This window comes from Gossypium hirsutum, chromosome D08 (assembly GCF_007990345.1).
Source record: "Gossypium hirsutum isolate 1008001.06 chromosome D08, Gossypium_hirsutum_v2.1, whole genome shotgun sequence".
Classification (NCBI taxonomy): domain Eukaryota; kingdom Viridiplantae; phylum Streptophyta; class Magnoliopsida; order Malvales; family Malvaceae; genus Gossypium; species Gossypium hirsutum.
The window spans coordinates 2,410,241-2,434,225 of record NC_053444.1 but is presented as its reverse complement, the minus strand read 5'-3'; the positions used below and the strand labels follow the sequence as shown (position 1 = coordinate 2,434,225).

Genomic DNA, 23,985 nt, shown 5'->3' with positions numbered 1-23,985 from the left:
TCTGGGTTAGGCTTTTATAGAATTTTAGGTTTATTTTTTAGGTCGGGTTGAGCCCAAACTTAAAAAATAGACTTAAAATTTTACATCGGTCATTATCAAGTCTAATATATAAAAAATATATATTAAATATATTAATGGCTAAAAATAAGAAATTACTATATAAAAAATGTGAGAATGGCAAAGGGAGGGTGGGGTGTTTGCTTCTTTGTTAAAACTTTAGTGGGGCAGTTGAAACTTGATCACAATGACTACTGAAAGAACCCATACCTAGTGCAAGATCTTAGTTAATGGGATTAAATAATGTTTGACCTAATGAATTTTTTTGTTTTTTTTAATTGAAAATAATATCATATATATTGCATGGGACCTTTACTTCTTTTCTTTTCCTTTTTTTCTATCTTAGAGTTATCCGATTAGAAATTGGTTGTTTGAATAAAATTTTGTATGTTTAAGGGTGGGCGGTGTGTTTACATGCGGTTAGTATAACGGGTAATGTAGAAACAACGATGACGATAAAATTAGATATTCTAACGATGCTGTAATGTGAGTCAAAAAGAAAGATAAACGTACCACATTTAGATAAACGCCCATTTAAATTTTGTTTAATAAATTATTATAAACCCATTGTTGTTTTATTATAAAATAAGTTCATTTGCATTTTATTTATTTATAATACAATTAATAATATTTATGCTTTATTATTTTATACCTAAAATTAAAGATATTTTTATTTGTTTATTATTTCATTAACAAATTAAAAATGGAATGCAACTATTTTTCCAAAAATTAAGTTTGAACACAAATTTAAATTCAAATTTATATCACAAATTATTGATTGTAATGTGCAAAATTCCAAGGTACATTAAGTGAGAGAAGTTCACTGTTTGAACAAGAGGAAGCTAAGGCAATAGTCATGTGATGCCCACGTGAATTTCGCTATCTTCACTATGACCAAAATTTATAGGGATAATATAATATTCATCCCTGAATTTGGTAATTAAGTTTATTTTGGTATTTATATTATTTTATCTACTTTGATATTTAAACTTGACAACTAGATTCATTTTAGTCGAACTTGAAATTTTTAAAAGCCTGATGATGTGGCACTTGAGATTGTGTCATATCATCACTTGAAAATTAAAAAATATATAAAAAATTTCAAGTGATGACGTGGTACAATCTTAAGAGTGTCACATACAGTGTTCTAATAATTTTTCTAATTCAATCAATTTGATTAGTTCAACTACTAGACTAACAATAATCAAGTAAATAATTAAAAATTCATAAAAATAAATAAAAAATTTATTAAATTGGTTCAACATGTTCAATTATTTGTTTTTGTCCCAGTTTTCGATTCTTACCTATTTCGAGCAGTTTTCGATTCAATCGGTTCAACCTATTGTTTAGACCAGTATACCAATCGGTTCTTAATCTAATTGGTCCGACCGACCAATAAACAATATTGATCACATCAATATATCTTGATGAAATTCAAAATCAGAGATAAAAATGAATTTAATTGTAAAGTTGAATGTTCAAAATTTATATGATAGCAGGGAACTGTAAACAGCTCATTAATGGCTAAGATACATATTTGATGTGACCTAAAAGTAAGAACAAATCGAATCCATATAATCTGGTCATCATTTGCATTCTTAGAACATGAAACAAACGACACCAGTAATTCAGATTTGTTGTTGAATATTTTTGGATAAATAATTCAACTATTAATGAGTTTACTTTTTAGTCTTTTAATTTAAAAAATTATAAAATAGTTATTTAATTATTCGAAAATTTCATTTGAATCATTAAGATCGTCATATGGCCTTCTCTATTCGCATTACCTGCACCAATTAAATTTTTCATTCCCCTTCTCTTCTATATATCTTTTATTATTATTATTATTATGAAATAGATCTAAATATCATGGCTCTGTGAACCAAAATCCAAATAGTTTTCTTATATTATTTCCAACACTAGCCATCAGATTAACTTGGATCTAAGGTATGTTATTATACTCGTAGATAGATACTGATCAATCGTATCGATCATCGAATAGTCACTTTGGTCCTTACCCTTTAAAAGTACATAAAAAGTTAATTTTTTTCATTTTCTAAATAAAATATATATTTAAAAATTAAAAATTATGAAAAGAAACTCTTTAAAATTCAAAAAATAATAATTAAAAATATTTTTAAAATATAAACAAAAATTCTAAAATTCAATGTTATTTAAATCAGATCGACTAGTTGAATCAGGAACTGATTGGGGTATCGGTTTGATGAAAGGTAAAAATCTATTGATCTGCAGCCGAGCTAAAAAATCGATTGAATCAATAGTTGAACCTTTTTTTAACTGTCCTGGTCAATTGGTTCCCAAAATGACTAGCCTCTCGGTCCAATTGCCAAATCAACTGACCTTTTAATAATTTATTTACTTTGAACCAGCCAAACCAACTGTTTTAGGAACCAATTGGTCAGACTAGTTCAAAATTGGTTCAACTATCGGTTCAATCGATTTTTTAGCTCAGTTCAACCAGCCCATATTGATTCTTAAGTCAATCAACTCTATATAATTGTACTTGTCATGCATGTAAATTTTTGAACCAATTCGATATCTTTATCATATTGATCTAAAAAAACTGTCTATATTAATACTTACTGAATGGTTCAAAGTTTTCTATATAAATTAAACAGTTGGAAATTTTTAATATATGTCAACTTGACATGCATGATCTATATATATGAATGTAATATAAAATATGATAATTGTATCGTTAAAATATTAATCATACAAAAAATACGAAATAGTATAAAACCACATACTTTAGTTTTACACCAATATAAATAGATCTCTCCCCATATATATAAACAAAAAACCCAAGGCCGATGCCAAGAGGGTAGTCAACCCATAAAGTAGAAAATTTTTTATTTAATTATTTAAAAAATTATAAAATATTAACTAATACAATGATAAAATTATATTTTAACTCTTATAAAAACATATAATTCAATTACAACTTTTCAAAAAAAAAAATCTAACTTCACCTGAAAAAATCTACTATTTTCTAACGTTGTTGAGTTGAAAAAACTGTACATGCAATGTAGAAAAACCAAGTAATTTGGAATATAGAAGATATGACTGGAAAAGAGATAGTGTGAAATAAAAATATTATTTCTTTCCAATAATGTAATGTCACATTAATAATTTTGAATTTTAAAATTTTTATTTAAATTTAAATTTTTTTAAAAATAAAAATACTGATATAACATTAAATTATTAGAAAAAAATTATAAATAACACGATGTTTTCCTGATATAGCTGTCCTAAGTCGTATGTGTACGCCATGTTTTCTTTCTTTCATAACAAGACACGTTTCAATTTGGTCGGTACCAAATCCTATTGACTTCTTCATTTTTTTTTTTATTTTTCCCTTTTTCTACTTCGCTTTTGCTCATCTTTTCTCCTCTATTTGTATATATATAAATACACACACTTATTTCTTCATGCATTGGATTTTCTTTTAGTTACAACTTAAGCAATTTCTTCATTATTTTTGTCCAAAAAAGGGCAAAATTTTAAGTTGGTGTTTTAATTTTGGAAATGGGGAAACAACCTGCTTGTTCTTCAGACAAAAAGGGTGAACTAAAAAGAGGTCCATGGACTGCTGAAGAAGATAAAAAATTGATTGATTATATACAGAAACATGGGCATGGCAAATGGCGTACCCTTCCCAAAAATGCAGGTATTCTTCTTCTTCTTCTTCTTCTTCTTCTTCTTATCAATGTTCGAGGTAGAAACCCCAAAAAATCGTCACGTATGTCGTTTGAATTTAAAAGTGAATATCGTATATCGATAAGTGTTGGGTGTAAGCAGTTGAGGATCATAATATTGTATCTACGCAAGCTCCGATATAAATAGTTTTAACACCGTTTTTATATGTTGCATTGAAAAAAACTAGGGCTAAAGAGGTGTGGAAAGAGTTGCAGGCTTAGATGGGCAAACTACTTGAGACCTGATATCAAGAGAGGAAAGTTCTCTGATGAAGAAGAGCAAACTATTATACAGTTACACAGTGTTTTAGGAAACAAGCAAGTCTCTCTCTCTATATATATAGTCCTTTTTTAATTGTATATATTTTTAAAAGTGGAAATTTTAAAATTATATATAAATCTTGATTTAATGTATAATTTTATACGTAAAATTTTAATTTGATTCAATTAATTTTATAAATTATTAACATATTTATTGATATAACAACGTTTTATGTTTATGTATTGCGTATATAAATAATTATATTTCTTAATATAAAAATAAATCGATGTGTTTATTTTTTAAAATGTGTATGATTGAATCAAAATTAAAGTTTTATGTAGACCTCATCATGAGTCGGGCCACCTGCCTAGGCCCGAAGGGGTGTCGAAAAGTGGGAGGGTTTGAACAAAAATATAGGTTCGGGCCCAGCTAGAATCTGTGTAAAATTTTTCCCCCTTGCCCTTTGTTGTTATTTTGCTATTATATTGTTACTATTTTGTTGTTATTATTTGGATATTGTATAACTCTTGTTTTATTATTAATTTACTACTATTTTAGAAGGATTTATTTTTTAAATTGCACTTATCTTAGTTTTATTTAAGTATAAAGACTTTTTTTAATTTAATTTCAATTTGTTGGAGAACATCTATTTTAATATTCTTAGTATATTTTATATATTATATTTTTTAAAAATTTGTTTTTACATAAAATAATAATATAAAAATTTTAATACGGGCAGGTCGGGTCAAGTTTGAACAAAATTTTAAGCCTATTTTTTGGGTCAAGCCCAAGCCTAAAAAACGAGATTAAAATTTGGCATGGACTCGACCCATGATCAGGTCTAATTTTATATAATTATACTAAATTAAAATTCATATATCAAATTACATATTAAATTAAAATTAATGTATAATTTCGAAATTAATCCCTTAATTTTAAAAAGTTTATTTTCCATTATTGAAATTGTACTTTAAAAAACCATTGAAATTATGCCTATAAATATTGTGGATAAAGATTGGATTAACTTATTTCTATTTAGTTGTTTTATAATTTATAAAATTTTAAATTAATAATAAAATTATAGTTTGAGGATAAAAATTTAATTTAATTATTTAAAAATTATAAAGATATAAATTATTAAAATATTTCCGGTAAAAATTTGGTTTTTTTTTACCGTACCGTCTGATTTAACTTTTATTTTTGAAACTCTAAACATAGGTGGTCCGCCATTGCTGCTCGATTACCAGGAAGAACAGATAATGAGATAAAAAACTACTGGAACACTCGCATCAAGAAGAAACTCTTGAAAATGGGGATTGATCCCATACTTCACAATCCAACCCTCCATCTTCTTCACCTTTCATCACTTTTAACCTCTTCTCTTTCCAATTCTTACAACCTTAATAATCATCCCAACAAATTTTTACTCGGAACTGAATCCATGTCCGACCCAGACTTCCTTATACCTGTCTTATCATCGTCCCAAAACAAGAACCAGCTCCAAAATATTGAAAAAAACCAGACAGGGAATACTTTTTTTCAGTGTCCTGATAATGACCAATATGAACAAGGAAACCAGTTTCAAGAATATGATTCAAAGGGTTTTTTTCCAATGCAAAGTTATGGATACTACGATTGTAATCTATCCATGGATGATCAAAACCAGACATGTTTTTCTGGTAACATTTCGAGTTTGAGTAGTTTCGGATCAGGTTAATCAGAACCTTGTTCGAGCTTGATTCCGTTGAATTCGTCGTCGAGTGATGAAGGTGGTGGAAGAGATAGTTATTGTGGTAACATGTTAGATGTTTGATGTTCTTATATAATATAATAGATTGAATGTTAATGGATGTAAGAGAAAGGATAGTATGAAAAAGGATATTATCCATTTATTTGCTTAAATTTTAGAATTTTCATGTGAAAATGTTGATGTAGTATTAAATTATTGAAAAAGAGATATAAATGACGGGACTGTTTCATACAATTATTTCTCGTGAAGATATATGTAATATTTTAAATATGTTTGTGAAAAATAATTAGTTGTTTAGATTTATTATTATTTTTATTGAAGATTTTTGTTGATTTAACCATTAATTTTTCTTGTTTTCATTGATGATAATAATAATAATAATAAACCTTTAACTTTTGAACAAAAATAATCTCCATTGAGATTTGCAAAAATATATATTAGGGGAAATTATGTCTATGTTTTTTAATTTCATCATTAGTCCCTATATTTTTTTAGATTTTAAAGTTTATGTTTTGATTCAAGTGGTAATTATTACATTTATTAATTAAGATAATATGATTTATGTACAAATAATAAGTTGAAAAAGTATTGCACGTGTGATAATATGTTTGCAACCAGTGGTGTAATTAGGAGGCTGGCAAGGGCTCCAGCCCCCCTAAAATGAAAATTTTTACATTTAGCCCTTAAAATTTTTAAAATTTTAAATTAGTAAAGATAAAATTGTGCTTTGGTCCCTCTTAAAATGATAAATTCTTTATTTAATCCTTTAAAAATATTATAAAGATATAGGCTATTAAAATTATAAAATTGTATTTTACTATTATAAAAATTACAATTTAATTTTAGTCCCTTAAAAAAAATTCTAGCTTCGCCCCTATTTGCAGCATAAAATTTATTTTTAAAATTAGCATAATTTAATGGCAACCGTTTAGTTAATATTGAAAACCTATTAATTTAACGTTACAAAGACTAATTACAAAATTCAACCTATATAATAAAACAAAGCAAGTTAGGGAAATTTTAAAATTTCCCATATCTTAATAATAAGGTTAAATCCTTCTATTAGTCCCTATGTTTTATAAAAGTTATGGATTTAGTCTTTACACTTAAATTTGATCAGTTTTAATCTTTGTAATTTACGAATTGGTCAATTTCATGCATACAATTGTAAATTTAATCCATATTCTCCAATTGAATCATTTTAAATCTCTATACTTTTCAAATTTTTAAATTTCAACCTTGAAGCAAATAATAGACATTAATCCATTAACTGCTTTTTAGTGTGTAATATTTATAAATAATAAGCTAACATGACAGTGATACTACACATATAATAATATATTAAGCGCGTCAAACTTTGAAAATAATAGAACTTAATCTAATGAATTTTACAGTTACCGTGTGGTGAGAATTAAGATTCTAAAATTTGAAAACTACATGAACTAAACATGACCAAATTAAAATATAGAGATTAAATTACAACTTTGGTAAAATATAAGGACTAATAGCACGAATTGACCAAAAAAGAACAAATAGCATGATGATAGCCGCAGAAACAGGAATTTGCAGTTTTCTCCCACGACTTTAGCTGACTAACACGTGTTAACACAGTCAAAAGGCAATAAATAGCACGTGAGAAACAGAAGTTAAATTGGTAACACGTGGCATCCAAATGAAAGCTCCAAGCAATTAGCCGAAGATTTGTTCGTCTTTTGTCGGGTTCTCCTGAAACCAGTCAAAGCTTTTGAAACGTGAACGCAACTTCGATGTACTTTCATCACTCCCTTTTTCATTTCACTTTTTGTTTACTTTAAATTTCTTTTCTTTTTAAGCTTTTTACTTTTTTTTTTCTAACTTTTATTTTTAAAACAAGAAAAATAAAAATTAATATCTAAATATGCCTATAATTTAAGGATATTTAAATTTTAGTTTCTTATTTTAATTTAAGAAATTAAAATTTTATACTTACTTTTTTTATTTAGTAATTTTAGTGCAATCAAGATTTAAATATGGAACACAGTTTTCAGAATTTTAAATTAATAAATATAAAATTATATTTTAGCCCTCTTAAAAATACATTTAATATTTATGTTTAAATAACATTAAAATATGTATAACTTAGCAAGCAAATAACTCTAAATTAGTAACAAAATTAACAATAAAATAAGAGTTATACAATTTTTAAACAATAACAATAATATAGTAATAATATAATAACGAAATGACAACAAAATAGTAATAAAACAACACCAAAACAGTGGAAACAACAACAAATTTTTACAAATTCTGGCCAGGCAAAAAAACTTACCCAATACTTGACCCGTTTAGAAAACAAGGCTCATGTTTTTATCAAAGTCTATTTTTCGAACCTATATTTTACTCAAATCCTCTCACTTTTTGACAAACATTCGGACTAAGTATGATCAGATCTAGCCATGACCCGACTCTAAAAATTTTCCATGCTCAAACCCAACCTAGTCCACCAAAAAAGGCCCATTTTACTATTTTTAAAATAATAAAACATTAAATATATATTTTTCATATTAATATTTATATAATTTTAAATAAAATTATTTAATTTGAATTTTGACCAAGACAGGACTAACGCGAACAAACCACTCAACCCAGAATAAGTAAAAAATAATTATATAATATAATATAAATCATCTTAAACAAAATTATAATCCAGCAATTATCTAAAGTCGAATGAAAATCGTACATCACTCGTTAAATCAAATACTCAAATATCACACTTTTTCTACCATTTACAGTATATGGGTTTTTGCTAAGTACTGTCCTTGACATGATTTTTAAATTTACTAGATAACCATTTATAATAATAATAAAAACTATATTAAAAACAGTAATTGACAAATTTATTCAATTACTTCCAATGCATTGATAACTATATTGCTATATATATATATAATATAGTAATCTCAAAATGCAGCTTTAGAACACTTTGTTATTATATTAAATCTATTTTCTTTTAATATATATTAGGAAATCAGAATGTGTCAACACTCCAAATATTTGTAAAATACAATATATGCGTATAAACAAAACAAAATATTAATGCCCCTGATGAAATCCGGACCGAACCAATAGTTTTCTCATTATTGTAACAGGTTAATGTCATACCTTGGTACCAAAACTTTGGGTAAAAAAAATAGAAATGATGATGATGATGATGATGATGAACAGAGTCTCCTTTTAAGGTGCCACAAGTCCTTCAATGGTGTAAAACAGAGATTCAGCCCAGTCAACTTTGAATAGCAACGTCTGCAATGTCCGCATTACATTGAGTTGAGGATCGAGTTTCCGTTGCCATCCCTACCAAAGATGGGAGAATGAAAGAAGATCAGGAATCCGGATTTAGGTAACACCAAGAAAAATGAAGAGTCAGAATAACGTAGCAGATTACATTAGTTGTCACACCCAGAAAATGAACAAAAGGAATTCGATAACTTCCTTAGGGAAGAGAGGGCCGTAATAAATGGCAGGCAAAGAGTGCATTACCTCGAGAACCAAGGTGGTAACGATTACTGTACAAACATTTCCATCAATGTTGACTTTATGACGTCTAACATGATCAAGCAGTTGTTGTATGCATTCGCCTGGATGGATAGACTCGCCATCTAGAGAATCCCATAAATGGAAAGATTTTTCAACATCCTGTACAACAGAATAAAAAAAAGATTAGCTTGGATCCTTTCTTTTGGTACAACAAAATAAAATGCATGGTCCAATAAAACCAAATTCAAAGTGCAAATAAAGAAGATAGTCGGTGAGGATATGAGGTTCTAACTTTGTCCAATAAACCCAATTTTAATTTGAGAACATGGATGAATGCTTAAAACAAAACATAGTAAAAACATGAAACGTGTTATGAATTCTTGAATAAACAAACTCTTCAATTGAAGTCCTATTAACTTTCCTAGGCGATATAGAAAATCAGTACGTTATACCCATCAGAATACATTACCTCTATGAAACCTTTCGGATTAGGACAACGTTGCTGTTTAGATAATCTTAGTGTGCACTCAGCAGCACTTCGACCATCTCGAAGAGCAACAGCCTTAAAGAACTCGAGTAAATTCATTCGATCTGTCCTAGAGAGTTCAGCTGTCATGCCCACGTCAAGTAAGATAACATGAGGCCTTGAACTAAAGAGTTGATTACGTGATCGCCTATCTTTTATACGGACAAGAATATTTCCGGGATGCATGTCTGCATGAACAAAATTATCTACCTGGAGAGTAACAAAAGAACCGCATAAGTCCAAATCCAATCACTGAATCTTAGCATGATTTACACATACAGTTTTTGGATACAAAATCTGAAACCAAGCACTGGACTACAGGATAGAAGAAACCGTACAAAAAATCTAATGCCAATGCAACTCAGCAGTTATAACCACCACTATAAGAAGAAATGAAAAGGTGAAAGATTGAAAGAAAAAACAAGAGAACAAGAGAATAGTACCAAAAGCATTTTTAAAAGTGCATGTGTCCCAATGTGAGCAAGGGCGCTTTTAATCTGTTCATGTCCTTCAAGCTCATCAACATAGTGCAAAACACTTTCTCCGTGCTCAAAAGTCTCTACCAGAACAGCAGGGTGCACCAAAGGGTATAGAGGCTTCGGAAATGAGACATCCTTCCATCTGCGGAAGTTGTAGATAAAACGGCTTAGGTGCGCAGCCTCCCTAGCAAGATCAACTTGAGACATCATGTAAACAGCAAATTGTTGTAAACTTTCATCCAATCTCAACCATTTCAACGTAGGGATGAACTTTGAAATTTTAGCCACAGAATTAATTATAGTAAAGTCCCTTCTAATTGATTCACCAACCCCAGGATGTCGAACCTTTACAGCAACTACAATGGGCTTGGTTTGCTGACCAGGGTATCTATATTTTAAAGTTGCTCTATGAACTTGAGCAACACTTCCAGATGCCAAAGGTTCCTCTTCAAAATCAGCAAAGATTTCAGATAACTTTCGACCAAATGCATTTTCAATGGATTTCTTTGTGAAAGAGAAACTATGTGATGGAGCTTTCGTATGAAGTTCAGCAAGTACATCACAAAGATCTCTGGGAAACAGATCCGGTCTAGTTGCAGCCCATTGACCCCATTTTATAAACGCTGGGCCTGCTTTTTCCAGTGTATGGTGGACAATACGAAGCCACTTTTTTCTGAATTCAACACCTAGAGAATCCACAAAGGGAGCCATTGCTACGCTGGGTAAAAACAATATCGCTAAATAGATTGCTCTGAATAACAAAATTACAAATTCCAAAACGAAAAACACAAACGATGCTAAATAAATATGCCCATCTTGTGCTTGCATATAAAGAGTATCCTTTGCAGGGAAGCCTTCTGCCACTGCCCATCTCTGCTTGTTCCAGGCTAGTTCTCCGATTAAGAATGCCATAACACCAGGAGCTACCTGGTTCGACCTACTTAAAGCTAGACTTGCTGCACGGGCAATTCTACTTATTGGTGTCAAAGCTGGACCATCATAGTAAAATACATGAAAAAGCCTCTTCCAAGTAACTTGTGCCTTGTCCGAAAACACATAGCTAGGCGAAAGGGAATAGAAGCTCCGAGGCTGATAATTCTTAGATAATCTTTCCATTACTTTGTACAATGCATAATGCATGGTATCTTCTCTAAATGAATGTTTATACTGTGAGTATAACCTATATAGGGAAAAAGGGTACTCAACTTTTGGGTGCACCCCATTATTATTCATTTCCCGAAAGCTATTCTTCCAGTTCGAATGAATCGATCGGCCAACCCTCCTAACATTTCCATAGACCAAAAATCTGCATAATGTTAAACCATATTTTCCATTTAACAAGCTGGAAAAATAACCAAAATACAAACAATAAATTTAACTCTATATAACACATTTTTAAATAAATGATAAATAAAAAACTTTAATTAATTCATATTAACACTGTCAATAACACTACTGAAGACGAACTAAAAAAAAAAAACTCAATCGTAAATCAAGACTGAGATTTTCCATTCAGGTGCAAAGAAACCAAAAGGAAAATTAAATTAAAGTATTAAACGAAAGGAAAAAGGCAGAATCTGTGGTAAACTAAGCCAAATGCAAGTACTTAGCCCTATTCCGATCAATACAGCGAAACAACAACAAAGAATACGAATTCTTTTGAAAAAAAAATTACTAAAAGATTAAAGTTCTTGAAGGTAAATTAACCTCGACATGACGGTAAACGACGCCGGTGAGAGCATCATCTCCGGCAGGGAATAAAATGGATCAGCCGTGAAGGCGGTCGTCGGAGGCGGCGGCGGTGGAAGATTGGCGCATGGTGGTGGAGTCGAACATGTAGCTGAGAATGATGCAGACAAAGAAACACCGTTGCCGCTCGAGTTAAGAGATCCGAGTGCTGATGTGGTCATTGTTTTTGAGGGTTTCTGTTATATGGTTAATTGCATATTTAGTTCTTGCATTATATTATTTTTCTCAATTTCGTACTTAAAATAATAATAATAATAATAATCAAATAAAGCTTAAATCCAAATATAATCGTAAATCAATATAAAATATTCACAAGTGATATTTCTAATATTAATAAAAATAAATTTTAATTTTAATATTAAATCAATGTTATTGAAATCTAACCATAGCAATTAATTTAATCGATCCAACCAATTAAAACAAGAGTATTGAATTGAGTTTTGAGTATACATGTTTAAAGGTCGGGTCACCCAAACCGACTCGGAAAGTGAAAAAGTTTAGATAAAAAATAGACTCAAAAAATAAATTTAAATAAAAAAATAATATCTGTTTAGAAAATGGGTCAGACTTCAACTAAGACATTTCTACCCGACAATTTGAGGAGAGAAGAATGAATTTTCTCTCTTGGATTAATGAAAATGTTTAACTTAATTAATCCTATTTAACTAAATAATCTAACATCATTTTATATATTATAGTAATAAAGATGGTGGATTTTATCATCACATGCCACTAACTTGGTTTTAACAATGGTTAAATAACCATTAGGTCTTAACATAAATGCTATATAGGCCCTTATGTATTTTCTAAATTAGAACTCAATAGTGATTATATTTTTTATAAGTTAGTCCCTGTATTATAATCAACTTCTTTCTCAATTCAATTACTCAACTACTTAACAATATATTTTCCAATTAAATACGAAAATTCTTCGATCCATAATTTCATTAACTTGGGTTATGAAATTTGGTTTCGAAACCTCATTATTCGACATTGGCTAAAAATCGAATTGTTACAACTTGTTCATTTAACAACAATTTCTTTTGTATGAATGGTATCGTGGCATGCTTTCCATATGAAGTCTTTTTAGTTTTGTTGTTATTTGAGTTTTCCAGATGACAAATCATCTCGTAAAGGGATAATTATTGATATCACTCAAAGATACAAGGTCTTTAGATGGAGAGGGTTTTATCTCAAAAATATATTTGTTTATAAATGCTTTTATCTAGAAAGTGCTTATTAGTAGCAATGCTAAATTGGCTCAGTGCTTCTAGCCAAACAAGCTTAGAGAATGCTACAAATTTTGATGTTATTATGAGTCTGCATTCTCGAAGGCATATACTCTATTTTATATTTATTAGTGCTTTTGCAAAATATTTTTTGTCCCAACAGAAGCAAAAAAATTTAGCTTTTGCTCAAAAGTACCTTTTGGTTTAAGAATACATTTGAAAAGTAATACTAAACTAAGGTTGGGTTTGGATGGGCGATTGGGTGTGGTGCGGTGCTTTTAGCTTACTTATTGTCACACGCTACAGTATCGCTACAGTATCTAATCTCACCACCACCGTTGTTTTTACATTAACCGTAGGTAAACGCACCGCCCATCCAAACTCACCCTAAGCCTAAGCTCCTAAATCCCCAACAATTCTAGAAAAAGCAAGTGAAGTCTAATGCATCCAATGAATACCAGCGCAATACAAAGAACCCATCGCATGAAAGAGGGTTTATCTCTCTACATGCAATAAAAATTTCCTTTCCAGATTGAACCTTATTTCATATACTATCATCTTAAAGCTTCTTCTTTGTCTCTCCTCCACATAAATGAAACCCAAGGTATTTTCTCCATTGTTCCATCTCATGAACTCTTAATTTCCTTGTCCAATTGAGTTGTTAGATAAGAAGATAGTAAAAATTCACAAAATTAATGTTTTCAATAAGACAAAAGAATTACATGCGAAGAAAAAACAAGTGGCTCAATGAAAGGTAGTAATAGCTAATGCAATAACCAATAAAGCTTCCATCTTGTAGAATGCGGTGAGAAGGGGTTACATTAGTAAAGTCTCATTGTTGGCACAAACTTCTCTCATTTCTCCCATTAAGAACCATTGAGATATTAATTCTCATTACACATCTAATAATTATTTGAACCCAATAAAGATAATTTCCTAATTTATCCAAAAATTTTCTTAGGAAATCCTAATTAACTTTATGGCAAGCTTCACTTCGTTTGATTTTTGAAAATATTTTTTATTTATAAAAAAAATATTTTTTAAAATTAAAAAACATGTTTGATAAATAGAAGAAAAATTTAGTTTGAATAATGAGAACATCTTTTATACATATTTTATTGTAATAGAAACACCAAACATAAAATAAAAATTTCTACATTTATATAAAAAATTATTTTAATTTTTGTTTTTTAAAAATTGATTTTTTTTCATAAATAAAAATAAAAGTTTGTTTTGATTCATATATTCTATAATAGAAATATGAAAAACAAAATAAAATAAATTATACATTTATATGAATTCGAATCAAATTATTTTAAAAAATATTTTTACATCTATATAAATTTGAATCTAAGGTAAATTGTTTTCTAATTTTCATATATTTTTATTTTTCAATTAAAAAATTCACCAAACACATTTGTTTTAACGTTTTCCGTTATTTAAAAAGAAAGGATAAACTACCAAAATAGCCAATTTTGTTTGCCTCAGGTTACATTTTAGTCACTTATGTTTGAAATGTTACGTTTTAGTCACTTACGTTGTCGTGTTGTAACATTTTAGTTATTGAGTTATTAATTACTGTTAACGGTGTAACAGTATAACAGTAAGCTGACATGACACGTTAAATCATCATTTCAATTAAGAATTTTAGGTTAAATTCTACAATTGGTCTCTCTCTCTCTATATTTTGTTACATTTTGAGCAATTAATTTTTTCTTCTTTTATGTTCTTTTAATTTTTTTTCTTTACTTTCCATTCTCTTTTGTTTCTCCATTTGTTTTTCTCCTTTCTCCGTTTCTTTTGATGTAGCTATTCTATGTTTTCTATTTGTTAAAACTAGTCCATAAGCTTGCCCTATTCGAAAAAAAATAAATTACTCAAAAAAAGAGAGACTAGTTTTAACAAATGACAAATATAAAAAAATTACGTTAAAAGAAATGGAGAAAAGAGAAAAACATAAAAAGAAGCAGAAGAAAATGGAAAATAAAGAAATAAGAGGAAAGTTAAAAGAACATAAAAGAAAAAAAAATCAATCTGCTTAAAACGAAAAAATATGGGGACCAATTGTATAAGTTAACCAAAAATTTTTGTTTGAAATGATGATTTAATGTGCCACATCAGCTTACCGTTACATTGTTAACGACAATTAACAGCTCAGTGACTTAAATGTTATAACGTGATAACGTAAGCGACTAAAACATAACATTTCAAACATAAATAACTAAATGTAACCTGTGATAAACAAAAACGACTCTTTAATAGTTTACCCTAAAAAAATCACATATAGTTCCCAATAATCCAAAATTTTTAAGTCAAAAAAAAATGAGGATCCTATGTTTATATTATGAAAAGGCCACCTCTAAAGAAAAATTAGAGGAATGAGTTAATTTAGGCGGACTATTAGCCGGTGTGTATTATTTTATGAGAATAGAGTATGGTGTAGATCAACGGAAGATGTGGAGAAATAGATCAATTTTGAATAGAAAAAAAGAAATGAGACGTATTTAGTTGGAAGCATGACTTAATAGGTGTGCTTTCAAACTTTTTTTACACAACAATTCGTTTAATCAAATAATTAAATGTTAGTAATTTTGTCATTGAGTGTCGGTATATTTTCCTAAATATCGAAAAAAATTCATTTCCTTAAATATTTTTAAAAATCTAACATTTTCTCCAAATTTGCTCTTATTTAAAATGTTGTACATTTACTTTTATATTGCAGTCCAAAAGGGGGGTTTTGAGTTGATTTAGCAAAGACCCTTGTTTTAAAAGCTTACTCATCACTCTCTTTCTCTCTCGATAAGAAAAAAAGTTAAAAAGAAAAAAGAAAATTCAATCTTTCGGCGAAAAATCACAGTCTCTGCATTTGCTTGAACTTTAGGGCAAAAATCTGATTCTTGCCTTCTTTTTTCTCTCCTAAAAGACCAAATCAAGAAAGAGAAAGAAAACAAATGGAAGGCATAAACCCTATGGAGCTGCTCCGATCCAATCTCTCTCGGGTTCGGATCCCTGAACCCACCAATCGTATCTACAAGCAAGAATGCTGCCTCTCCTTCGATTCTCCGGTACTCTTTTTTTGTTGTTGTTATCTGTTTGTTTCTCGAGAAACTACTTGATTGCTTGTGACTGAAAAATACCATGTTGATGGGCTATTTGTTTTGACCTTTGAGTGTTTCGAATTTGTTTTGTTTATGAGAAAGTTAGTAAAAGCTCAGATTTTTTTGCTTGAGTTTTTATACTTTTTTTTAGGTTTTTTTGGTTCAAGATTTTTAAAGAACTATTAAATGTGGTTGAATTTTTTTTGCAGAGGTCAGAAGGAGGATTATTTGTTGATATGACTACGTTTCTGGCGTTTGGGAAAGATTATGTGGGTTGGAATTATGAAAAGACTGGAAATCCTGTGTATCTGCATATTAAGCAAACGAAAAAGTTGGTTTCTGAAGATAGGCCTTTGAAGAAACCCACACTGTTGGCTATTGGTACTTTTTACAATATTTGTTATTATTTGCTGTTTGTGAACATTATGTTATCATGTTATTGTTCATGTTGGTGGTGTATACATATCGTGCCTTACTTAACACCGGCAAGGCCTTTTATTGTGCCTTAAGCAATATAGTTGTTCTAGCGCCTTCAGTGCATATTGCATGTCCTTGATAACAATGGAACTGAGAGTGGTTCTTATTTTGTTTTGCTCACCCTTGATACGTATTGGAGATCTCAAAGCATAGATATTTTGTATAATGTTCTGGGGTTCCAAGTATAAAGGGAAAATATTGGAAGTGCCTATGTCAAATACATAATCATGTCTGACACTTTTGAGTTGAAACTACTATGGCCAGTGACTTTAATTTCTTTGATCACGAGTTACAGCATAAAATGATGCTTGCAGCTGTAAATAAAAGAAGTTGGAACTAGTTTATCCATCTACTAGCACGTTTAGAGAATTAGAGCTATTGCATGTCTTGTTCCCATTGGACTCTGCATCTGGAACCCATGTGAGAGCTACAAAATGATAAAAGTAAAAGTTTTGAAGTTTCAAATGTTTCCTGAATGATTGTATTGCCTTAGTACTATCTGTTGTGGCTAAATAGTAATATCCATGCAATTTGATTTACAGGTGTTGATGGTGGATTTGACAACAATGAACTAGAATATGAAGAAACTCACAAAATAGTCATTTTGCCTAGCTATGCAACTCTTCCTTTTCCATCTGTGGAGTTGCCTGAGAAGGTATGGAATGTCTCATTTTTTATTTTTAAAGAATTTTAAATCAGAAGTACATATTCTTCATCTTGGACAGTAACCTAGCTTGGTTATCCAATACGAATACTGTAGGTAAGGTTGGCAGTTGATGCTATTTTAATGGCTGAGGGTGCTGAACGGAAAGAGCAAGTTGCAGCCTGGACAGCTGATAAGAAGCAATTAAGTGCATATGCAATGGATTTGCGGCAAATTGGCAATGTTGTTGTTCCCCCATCTGGTTGGAAATGTGCTAAGTGTGATAAAAGAGATAATCTATGGCTAAATCTTACTGATGGAATGATCCTCTGTGGGAGGAGAAATTGGGATGGAACTGGTGGTAACAACCATGCGATTGAGTACTACAAGGAGACTGGCTATCCGCTAGCTGTAAAGCTTGGGACAATTACTTCTGATCTGGATGCTGCAGGTAAGGCTTCCATGTATTTCACTGTCTGTGTGCGTTTATTTCTGGTGTCATTTTAATAACTTCTTATTGATCCACAATGGTTATAGACTATTTTTGCTCAGTTACCCTTGAGATTTCAACCTTAGATATCTTTGTATTAGAACTTTGGTTTGTGGCACTGAAAGTCTGAACTGTAGATCTATGGTTATCTTTCTTTTGAGCATTGGTAGTGACATTTGTCAGAACTTACCGTGGGTAACTTATTGTGGCATTTCAGATGTTTTCTCTTACCCAGAGGATGATAGTGTTATAGACCCTCTTCTAGCTCAACATTTGGCATATTTTGGTATTGATTTCTCATCATTGCAAAAGGTTAGCTTTTTTCTGTCGATTAATTATTTGCTGCCTTTTAAGGTGAATTTGCAATTTTGTTATGCAATTGTACTTTTTTTGTTTATTATCCCTATGTTTTCATTTTTGTTTGAATGTTCAGATAGTGTTTGCGAAACCTTAAGTTTGATATCCATTCCCTTTTCATAGAATCCCTCTTCTGATATGTTGGTATGTATAAACTTTGTCATGTAATTATTACATTTTTAATAACAACATTTGCTAAAAATGAACTGTGTCAGCCTTAAGGTTTGTAATTTTTTATTATGGTTGGAGTTTCCGTAAACAAATGTTACATTTTAAATACAACTATATTCTGTATAAATCTTGACCAAACCAGCTTAAGCGGTAAACAAATGATATCGTTACTGTAGAATGTAAGTTTCAAACTTTACCATAAGCGAAGATAAGAGAAGGTTTGAAGTGTTTATAAATGATTTAGTGTCATTTGATTAGAAATTAAAGTCTTTCATTGTTTCCAGACTGAAATGACAACTGCTGAAAGGGAGCTTGACCAGAATACCAACTTTGATTGGGATAGAATTCAGGAAAGTGGGCAGGATGTGGAACCAATTTTCGGACCAGGTTATACAGGTCTTGTGAATCTTGGAAACAGGTAATGTTGATCATGATTAGGGCTATGGCTACCAATAACTATATAATTATATAATGTTTTTGATTAGCTAAATTTGTTCTCATGCAGCTGCTACATGGCTGCAACCATGCAAGTTGTGTTTTCAACACAGTCATTTTGTAGACGGTAAATTATAATGCTAATATTGTAAATTCACTTAAAATTGGAATTTATTATGCTTATTTGCCTTTCTTGCCTTTTTTTTTTTGCGTGCTATCAGATATTTTATGAACCAAAGCTTAAAAATGGCTTTTGAGACAGCCCCAGCTGATCCAACTGTAGACCTCAATATGCAGCTGTAAGTTGCCATTGTTCTGGATAATAATTTCTAATTTCAATATGTTATGTGTTAAAATAGTTCTCAAATGTTGGTAGCTCCGATGGGTTTTGTTGTGTCTTTCTTGACAAAGATCACATGGTTGTTCGTTATGTATTTTTAAATACAATATACACATGGTTTTCTTCTTATTTTGATATGTGTGGTTGTTGAGTTTATTGCGTTGGCATTTCCTTGCCGGTTCTGTTCTGCTTTGTATTTAATAAGCAGTTTCTTATTCTTTTGCCTCATCTCTATTCTTATGATTACGTAACCACTTTCTGGCTGTGTGGCAGAACGAAACTGGCACATGGTTTGCTCTCCGGTAAATATTCTTTTCCAGCAGTAGAGGTACGGCAACCGTATCAATCTATTCCTTAGTATAGTTGGTTATTTTCCCTGATTAATGAATTAATTGATTTAGTTTGTTTTATCATCCAGAAAGGTGAAACGACTGCACCCTCAGTAAAAGATGCTGTAAGCTTCCCACTTCATATCTCTGCCATGATTGTTCTGATCTTGGAAATTCTTAGATGGCACCACTGAATTGCCATGTATATTGTGATATAAGTGTATTTGCAATCTAGAAGTTTAGCAATAAAATTTGCGCTATGCAACTAATATGCTTAACACGAATCTTTGTATTAAATTTTCAGTAAAATTAGTATAATTTCTATGTGCTGTGTTTGAACGATTCTGACAGTTGTCTGTTAACTTCTTTTTCATTTGTCAACCTTCTGAAAATATTAGAAACAGGAAGGGATCCCTCCTCGCATGTTCAAAGCCGTTATTGCTGCCAGCCATCCCGAGTTTTCTACCGTGAGGCAACAGGTATGCTGATCCTGCTAATTTGACTACAGAATTTTTATTTGGTTTCTAGCATTAGCTTGAAATTTCTACCTTTGCAGTAAAGTAAAAACGATTATTTAGATTCCATAAAGAATATGGCATAAAGGTTCTAATTGTATATATATCTACTTTTTATAATTGCAATCTGGGCTTTTGTGGGTTAATTCTCTCATTGCACGGTAGGATATTTCTCGGGGCTCATATTTTCCCTATATGTAGCCATCAGTTACTTATATGGACACTCGAATTATCTATAGGATGCCCTGGAGTTCTTCCTTCATTTTCTTGACCAAGTTGAACGTTCTAATGCCGTGAAACCTGAACTGGATCCCTCGAGGAGTTTCAAGTTTGGTGTTGAAGAGCGTATCTTATGTTCATCCGGGAAGGTTGCTTACAATAAAAGGCTTGACTACATTCTTTCTTTGAATATTCCATTGCATGAGGCTACCAATAAAGGTAAGTTTTGATTTCTATATGTATATTCATGTTTGTGCGCATATTTCATTTATATCTATATTCATCTATACTTGGAATTTATTTCTAAAGATTTATTCCCTGAAAAATTCAGAAGAACTGGAAGCTTTTAACAAAAGCAAAGCTGAAAAGATTTCAGAAGGGAAGGATGTGTAAGTTCCCATGATCTTATTTGATACTTGTAGCCTTCTGTAGAGTGTAGGCCTTTTCTTAGGATGCCTTGTTTTACAGATCCAGCGATGAAATTGTTCGTCCAAGGGTACCTCTAGAAGCATGCTTAGCGAACTTTGCAGCTCCAGAGGAGATACCAGATTTTTACAGCTCCGCATTGAAGGCTAAGACAACAGCTATCAAGTAAGATTTTTGCTCTGTAATGGACTTGCAATCCCTTAGTAATGTATAGTTTTGGAGAAGGGTCCAAGATAAGTATATATTTTCCAATAATAATAAAAGACGACAATACAGTTAATTGATGCTATAACAAAGGTTGCAGACCTGCAATCTTAGAGTATTCTTTTCTTAACATGGAATATCTTTTGTATTTTACACAACAGGACTGCTGGTTTAACTTCGTTCCCCGATTATTTGGTATTGCACATGAGGAAGTTTGTCATGGAGGCCGGCTGGGTGCCTAAAAAGCTTGGTAATTTTATGACGTTGTTACTTACAGTGCACATTACTTTTGAATTGATATTCATCATCTACTTTTTCGTCCATTCAGATGTCTACATAGATGTCCCTGACGTCATAGATATAAGCCACATGCGCAGCAAGGGCCTCCAACCTGGGGAAGAACTGTTGCCAGAGGCTGGTATGTGAATTAACGGATTCCATAAGTGATAATTGAATTGAGAAGGCGGTGATGTAAAAGAGAATTCCTGATCTGTAAATATTTGTTCTTGATTTCTCTTTATTTCTACTGCATAGCTCCTGAGGGTGCGGCAGAATCAAGTCAGCCTGTGGCTGATGAAGCAATTGTTGCCCAGCTTGCCTCAATGGGGTTTAACCAGCTTCATTGTCAGAAAGCTGCCATAAACACTTTAAATGCTGGTGTGGAAGAGGCAATGAATTGGTTGCTTTCACACATGGATGATCCAGGTACTCTGAATTTAGCATTATAAGCATTATCTTGAATCTTTCATTGACCAGTAGACGAATAGCTTTCATCCAAATTATAATCATTGTTGTATCTTTTCAGATATAGATGCTCCTATCTCCCATGGGTCACAAAGTGCTGAGATATCTATCGACCAATCAAAAGTTGATACCTTGATTTCGTTTGGATTTCAAGAAGAAATTGCTCGAATGGCATTGAAAGCATCGGTAAAGTCTTTACAGCATTTCATTTCTTTTTGCAAATTTGGAAATTGTTGTTCTGTAATCTGTTTTCTTACACTTGAGAAATTCTTAACTGTGGGCACATGTACATTTTCACAGGGTGGCGACATTGAAAAAGCAACAGACTGGATATTTAACAATCCCAGTGCCTCTGCTTCATCAGCTATGGATACAAATGCATCAAGCAACGGCCCATCTACTCCAGTCGATGCAGGACTGCCCGACGGAGGAGGGAGTAAGTCTCTTTTTCTCAAGTCTTCAACTTATCTTGTCAACGTGTTTCACACTTAAATGATCGTCTGGTTTATGGACTTCTAACCCATTTCTGCAATGTTTTTGTCAATGCAAAGGATATCGGCTTTTCGGAATAGTGAGTCACATCGGAACCTCAACTCAGTGTGGCCATTATGTTGCTCACATCCTGAAAGATGGTAGATGGGTGATTTTCAATGATGATAAGGTTGGTGCTTCGATCAATACACCCAAGGACATGGGTTACTTATACTTTTTTGAGAGGATTAATAGCTGAAATTGTAAGTGAAAACCATAATAGAATTTCAGTTGGAAAATTTTAGGCAACTCCTTTCAGTCTTTTATAGAAGTGGCTTCAATAACATTGGTATTCAAACATTTTAATCTCTAATACTACATTTTTTCCCTTAATATTTTGTTTTTGCTTGTTTTTTATACTATGCTTTCAAGGGTAGTTATTATTATAATTATCATAAATTTGGTGGTTGTTTTTTCCTAAATAGTTCAAGTGGTAGTAGACATAAAATTAATATGAATGCTTAAATGCTTTGAAATCTATAATATATGAATTATTAATGTATTGAAACTTATATTATAAAATTTAGTTTAATTAATTTTTAAAATCGAATTTAATCCACGCATCATACATTTTAGACAGATGGAATGCCAAGTTTGATTGACCAGTGTTCGGTGTGTATGTGTGAGACTACAAGTGTCACTTGTGTTATGACATGTTTGCATGGATTTGGCCACAAAAAAAAAAACATACACATTTTATATTTTATTTTACAAAACCCATCAAATAATTTATGAGAAAATAAATTAGTAACTTAATTTTTACTAATTTCAAAATTAAAAGAATTAAAGATAATTAATATTTATTATTAATTTTATGATATATTTAATTCTCCAAAAAATATTTTGCTTTTAAAATTTTTAAAAATATCGAAATACCAACTGATAAAGATAAACTACATTAATGTTAGAATTGAGAAAGTTGGGAATATCATACAAGGAAAGAAGAGTAATGAAAATGGCAATGAAGATTTATTTTTGTAACATTGTTGCATGCTACTTCTGTCTCTCATTAAACCAGTCCAGGACTTAACCTAAACATGAGAATACAAAACTCGAGCTGGTTCAAAGCACCATCTCCATCCAAATCTCCTTCACTCAACATGCAAACAATTTCATCATCTTCCATATCTCCCAACCCTAACATCGCGCTCTTTATCTTCAAGCTCTCGAACGTTATCACCCCTTTTTCCGCATCCATCAACAGCCTGAACCCATTGCATACTTCTCCCAACAACCATTCCGCACCGTATTTTTCCATCATTGAAGGGAAGTAGTCTTCGAAATCAACCACAATGTCGATTACTTCTTCCATGGTTGAACACAGTAGATTTTTAAAGGGCTTTTTAGGTTTTAACTTGTGTAGTAGGACGGGAGGGGTTTATATAAAGGAGGTTCTTGAAGGGGGACAATAATGGAGATAGAGGAAAACAATTGGGGATTTTCCAGGAAAGAGTGGAGCCATTGCAGACAATTTACAGTAAAGATAAAGTTTTGTGGTTCTAACTACTAGAGGGAGCTTCTTGCACCATTTTTTCTTTACAGTTCCTACTTCCTGGAAGCTGCATGATATATATATATAAAGTAATTGATATGGCATTATAAATTCTCTAATAATGTTGTCAATTTTGGCATTATAATGATGTTGTACTTGTCAAAAGTTACGTACGTTTAAAGTTCATATATAATAATAAAAAAAAGAAAAGAAATGGTTTGAAATTAATA

The 23,985-nt window shown here is 31.0% G+C and overlaps 4 protein-coding genes across 7 annotated transcripts; 2 read left to right on the top strand and 2 right to left on the bottom strand.

Moving 5' to 3' along the window:
* Window positions 1-3,495: 3,495 nt before the first annotated feature.
* On the top strand, window positions 3,496-6,087 carry LOC107919051 (transcription factor MYB74). Its single transcript, XM_016848580.2, has 3 exons — window positions 3,496-3,745; window positions 3,962-4,091; window positions 5,254-6,087. The coding sequence occupies exons 1-3, from the start codon at window positions 3,604-3,606 to the stop codon at window positions 5,750-5,752; spliced, it is 771 nt and encodes a 256-aa protein (XP_016704069.1). The 5' UTR covers window positions 3,496-3,603; the 3' UTR covers window positions 5,753-6,087.
* A 1,062-nt stretch (window positions 6,088-7,149) lies between these two features.
* On the bottom strand, window positions 7,150-12,223 carry LOC107920753 (probable serine/threonine-protein kinase abkC). Of its 3 annotated transcripts, XR_005917370.1 has the most exons (6): window positions 12,014-12,223; window positions 10,271-11,612; window positions 9,771-10,037; window positions 9,305-9,460; window positions 8,927-9,118; window positions 7,150-7,510 (listed from the first exon to the last, which is right to left on the bottom strand). XR_005917370.1 is itself a non-coding variant. In XM_016850596.2 (5 exons), the coding sequence occupies exons 1-5, from the start codon at window positions 12,214-12,216 to the stop codon at window positions 8,999-9,001; spliced, it is 2,088 nt and encodes a 695-aa protein (XP_016706085.1). In that variant the 5' UTR covers window positions 12,217-12,223; the 3' UTR covers window positions 8,754-8,998. The 3 variants fall into 3 exon arrangements, 2 of the variants coding, with proteins under 2 accessions (XP_016706085.1, XP_040955429.1); XM_016850596.2 differs by lacking the exon at window positions 7,150-7,510 and having other exon boundaries at window positions 8,754-9,118; XM_041099495.1 differs by lacking the exon at window positions 7,150-7,510 and having other exon boundaries at window positions 8,754-9,118; window positions 10,271-11,588.
* A 3,784-nt stretch (window positions 12,224-16,007) lies between these two features.
* On the top strand, window positions 16,008-22,596 carry LOC107920237 (ubiquitin carboxyl-terminal hydrolase 14). Of its 2 annotated transcripts, XM_016849838.2 has the most exons (20): window positions 16,008-16,349; window positions 16,592-16,763; window positions 17,402-17,514; window positions 17,620-17,953; window positions 18,210-18,304; window positions 18,805-18,938; window positions 19,026-19,082; window positions 19,177-19,254; window positions 19,569-19,623; window positions 19,714-19,749; window positions 20,023-20,103; window positions 20,379-20,577; window positions 20,690-20,747; window positions 20,827-20,949; window positions 21,150-21,238; window positions 21,317-21,406; window positions 21,523-21,693; window positions 21,794-21,918; window positions 22,033-22,168; window positions 22,284-22,596. In XM_016849838.2, exons 1-20 carry the CDS (start codon window positions 16,236-16,238, stop codon window positions 22,460-22,462), a joined length of 2,439 nt encoding a protein of 812 aa, XP_016705327.2. In that variant the 5' UTR covers window positions 16,008-16,235; the 3' UTR covers window positions 22,463-22,596. The 2 variants fall into 2 exon arrangements, with proteins under 2 accessions (XP_016705327.2, XP_040955428.1); XM_041099494.1 differs by lacking the exons at window positions 16,008-16,349; window positions 16,592-16,763 and adding an exon at window positions 17,157-17,302.
* A 550-nt stretch (window positions 22,597-23,146) lies between these two features.
* LOC107920238 (calcium-binding protein KRP1) lies at window positions 23,147-23,805 on the bottom strand. The gene has a single exon (XM_016849839.2). The coding sequence runs from the start codon at window positions 23,573-23,575 to the stop codon at window positions 23,273-23,275; it is 303 nt and encodes a 100-aa protein (XP_016705328.1). The 5' UTR covers window positions 23,576-23,805; the 3' UTR covers window positions 23,147-23,272.
* Window positions 23,806-23,985: the final 180 nt, after the last annotated feature.

Coding starts and splice junctions, on each gene's coding strand:
- LOC107919051 (XM_016848580.2), top strand. CDS start 3,604: ATGGGGAAACAACCTGCTTGTTCTTCAGACAAAAAGGGTGAACTAAAA. Junction 3,746..3,961: donor TACCCTTCCCAAAAATGCAG/GTATTCTTCTTC, acceptor GAAAAAAACTAG/GGCTAAAGAGGTGTGGAAAG. Junction 4,092..5,253: donor CACAGTGTTTTAGGAAACAA/GCAAGTCTCTCT, acceptor CTCTAAACATAG/GTGGTCCGCCATTGCTGCTC.
- LOC107920753 (XM_016850596.2), bottom strand. CDS start 12,216: ATGACCACATCAGCACTCGGATCTCTTAACTCGAGCGGCAACGGTGTT. Junction 11,613..12,013: donor TCGTTTACCGTCATGTCGAG/GTTAATTTACCT, acceptor AACATTATGCAG/ATTTTTGGTCTATGGAAATG. Junction 10,038..10,270: donor CACTTTTAAAAATGCTTTTG/GTACTATTCTCT, acceptor GTTACTCTCCAG/GTAGATAATTTTGTTCATGC.
- LOC107920238 (XM_016849839.2), bottom strand. CDS start 23,575: ATGGAAGAAGTAATCGACATTGTGGTTGATTTCGAAGACTACTTCCCT.
- LOC107920237 (XM_016849838.2), top strand. CDS start 16,236: ATGGAAGGCATAAACCCTATGGAGCTGCTCCGATCCAATCTCTCTCGG. Junction 19,083..19,176: donor ACACAGTCATTTTGTAGACG/GTAAATTATAAT, acceptor GCGTGCTATCAG/ATATTTTATGAACCAAAGCT. Junction 21,694..21,793: donor TTCACACATGGATGATCCAG/GTACTCTGAATT, acceptor GTATCTTTTCAG/ATATAGATGCTCCTATCTCC.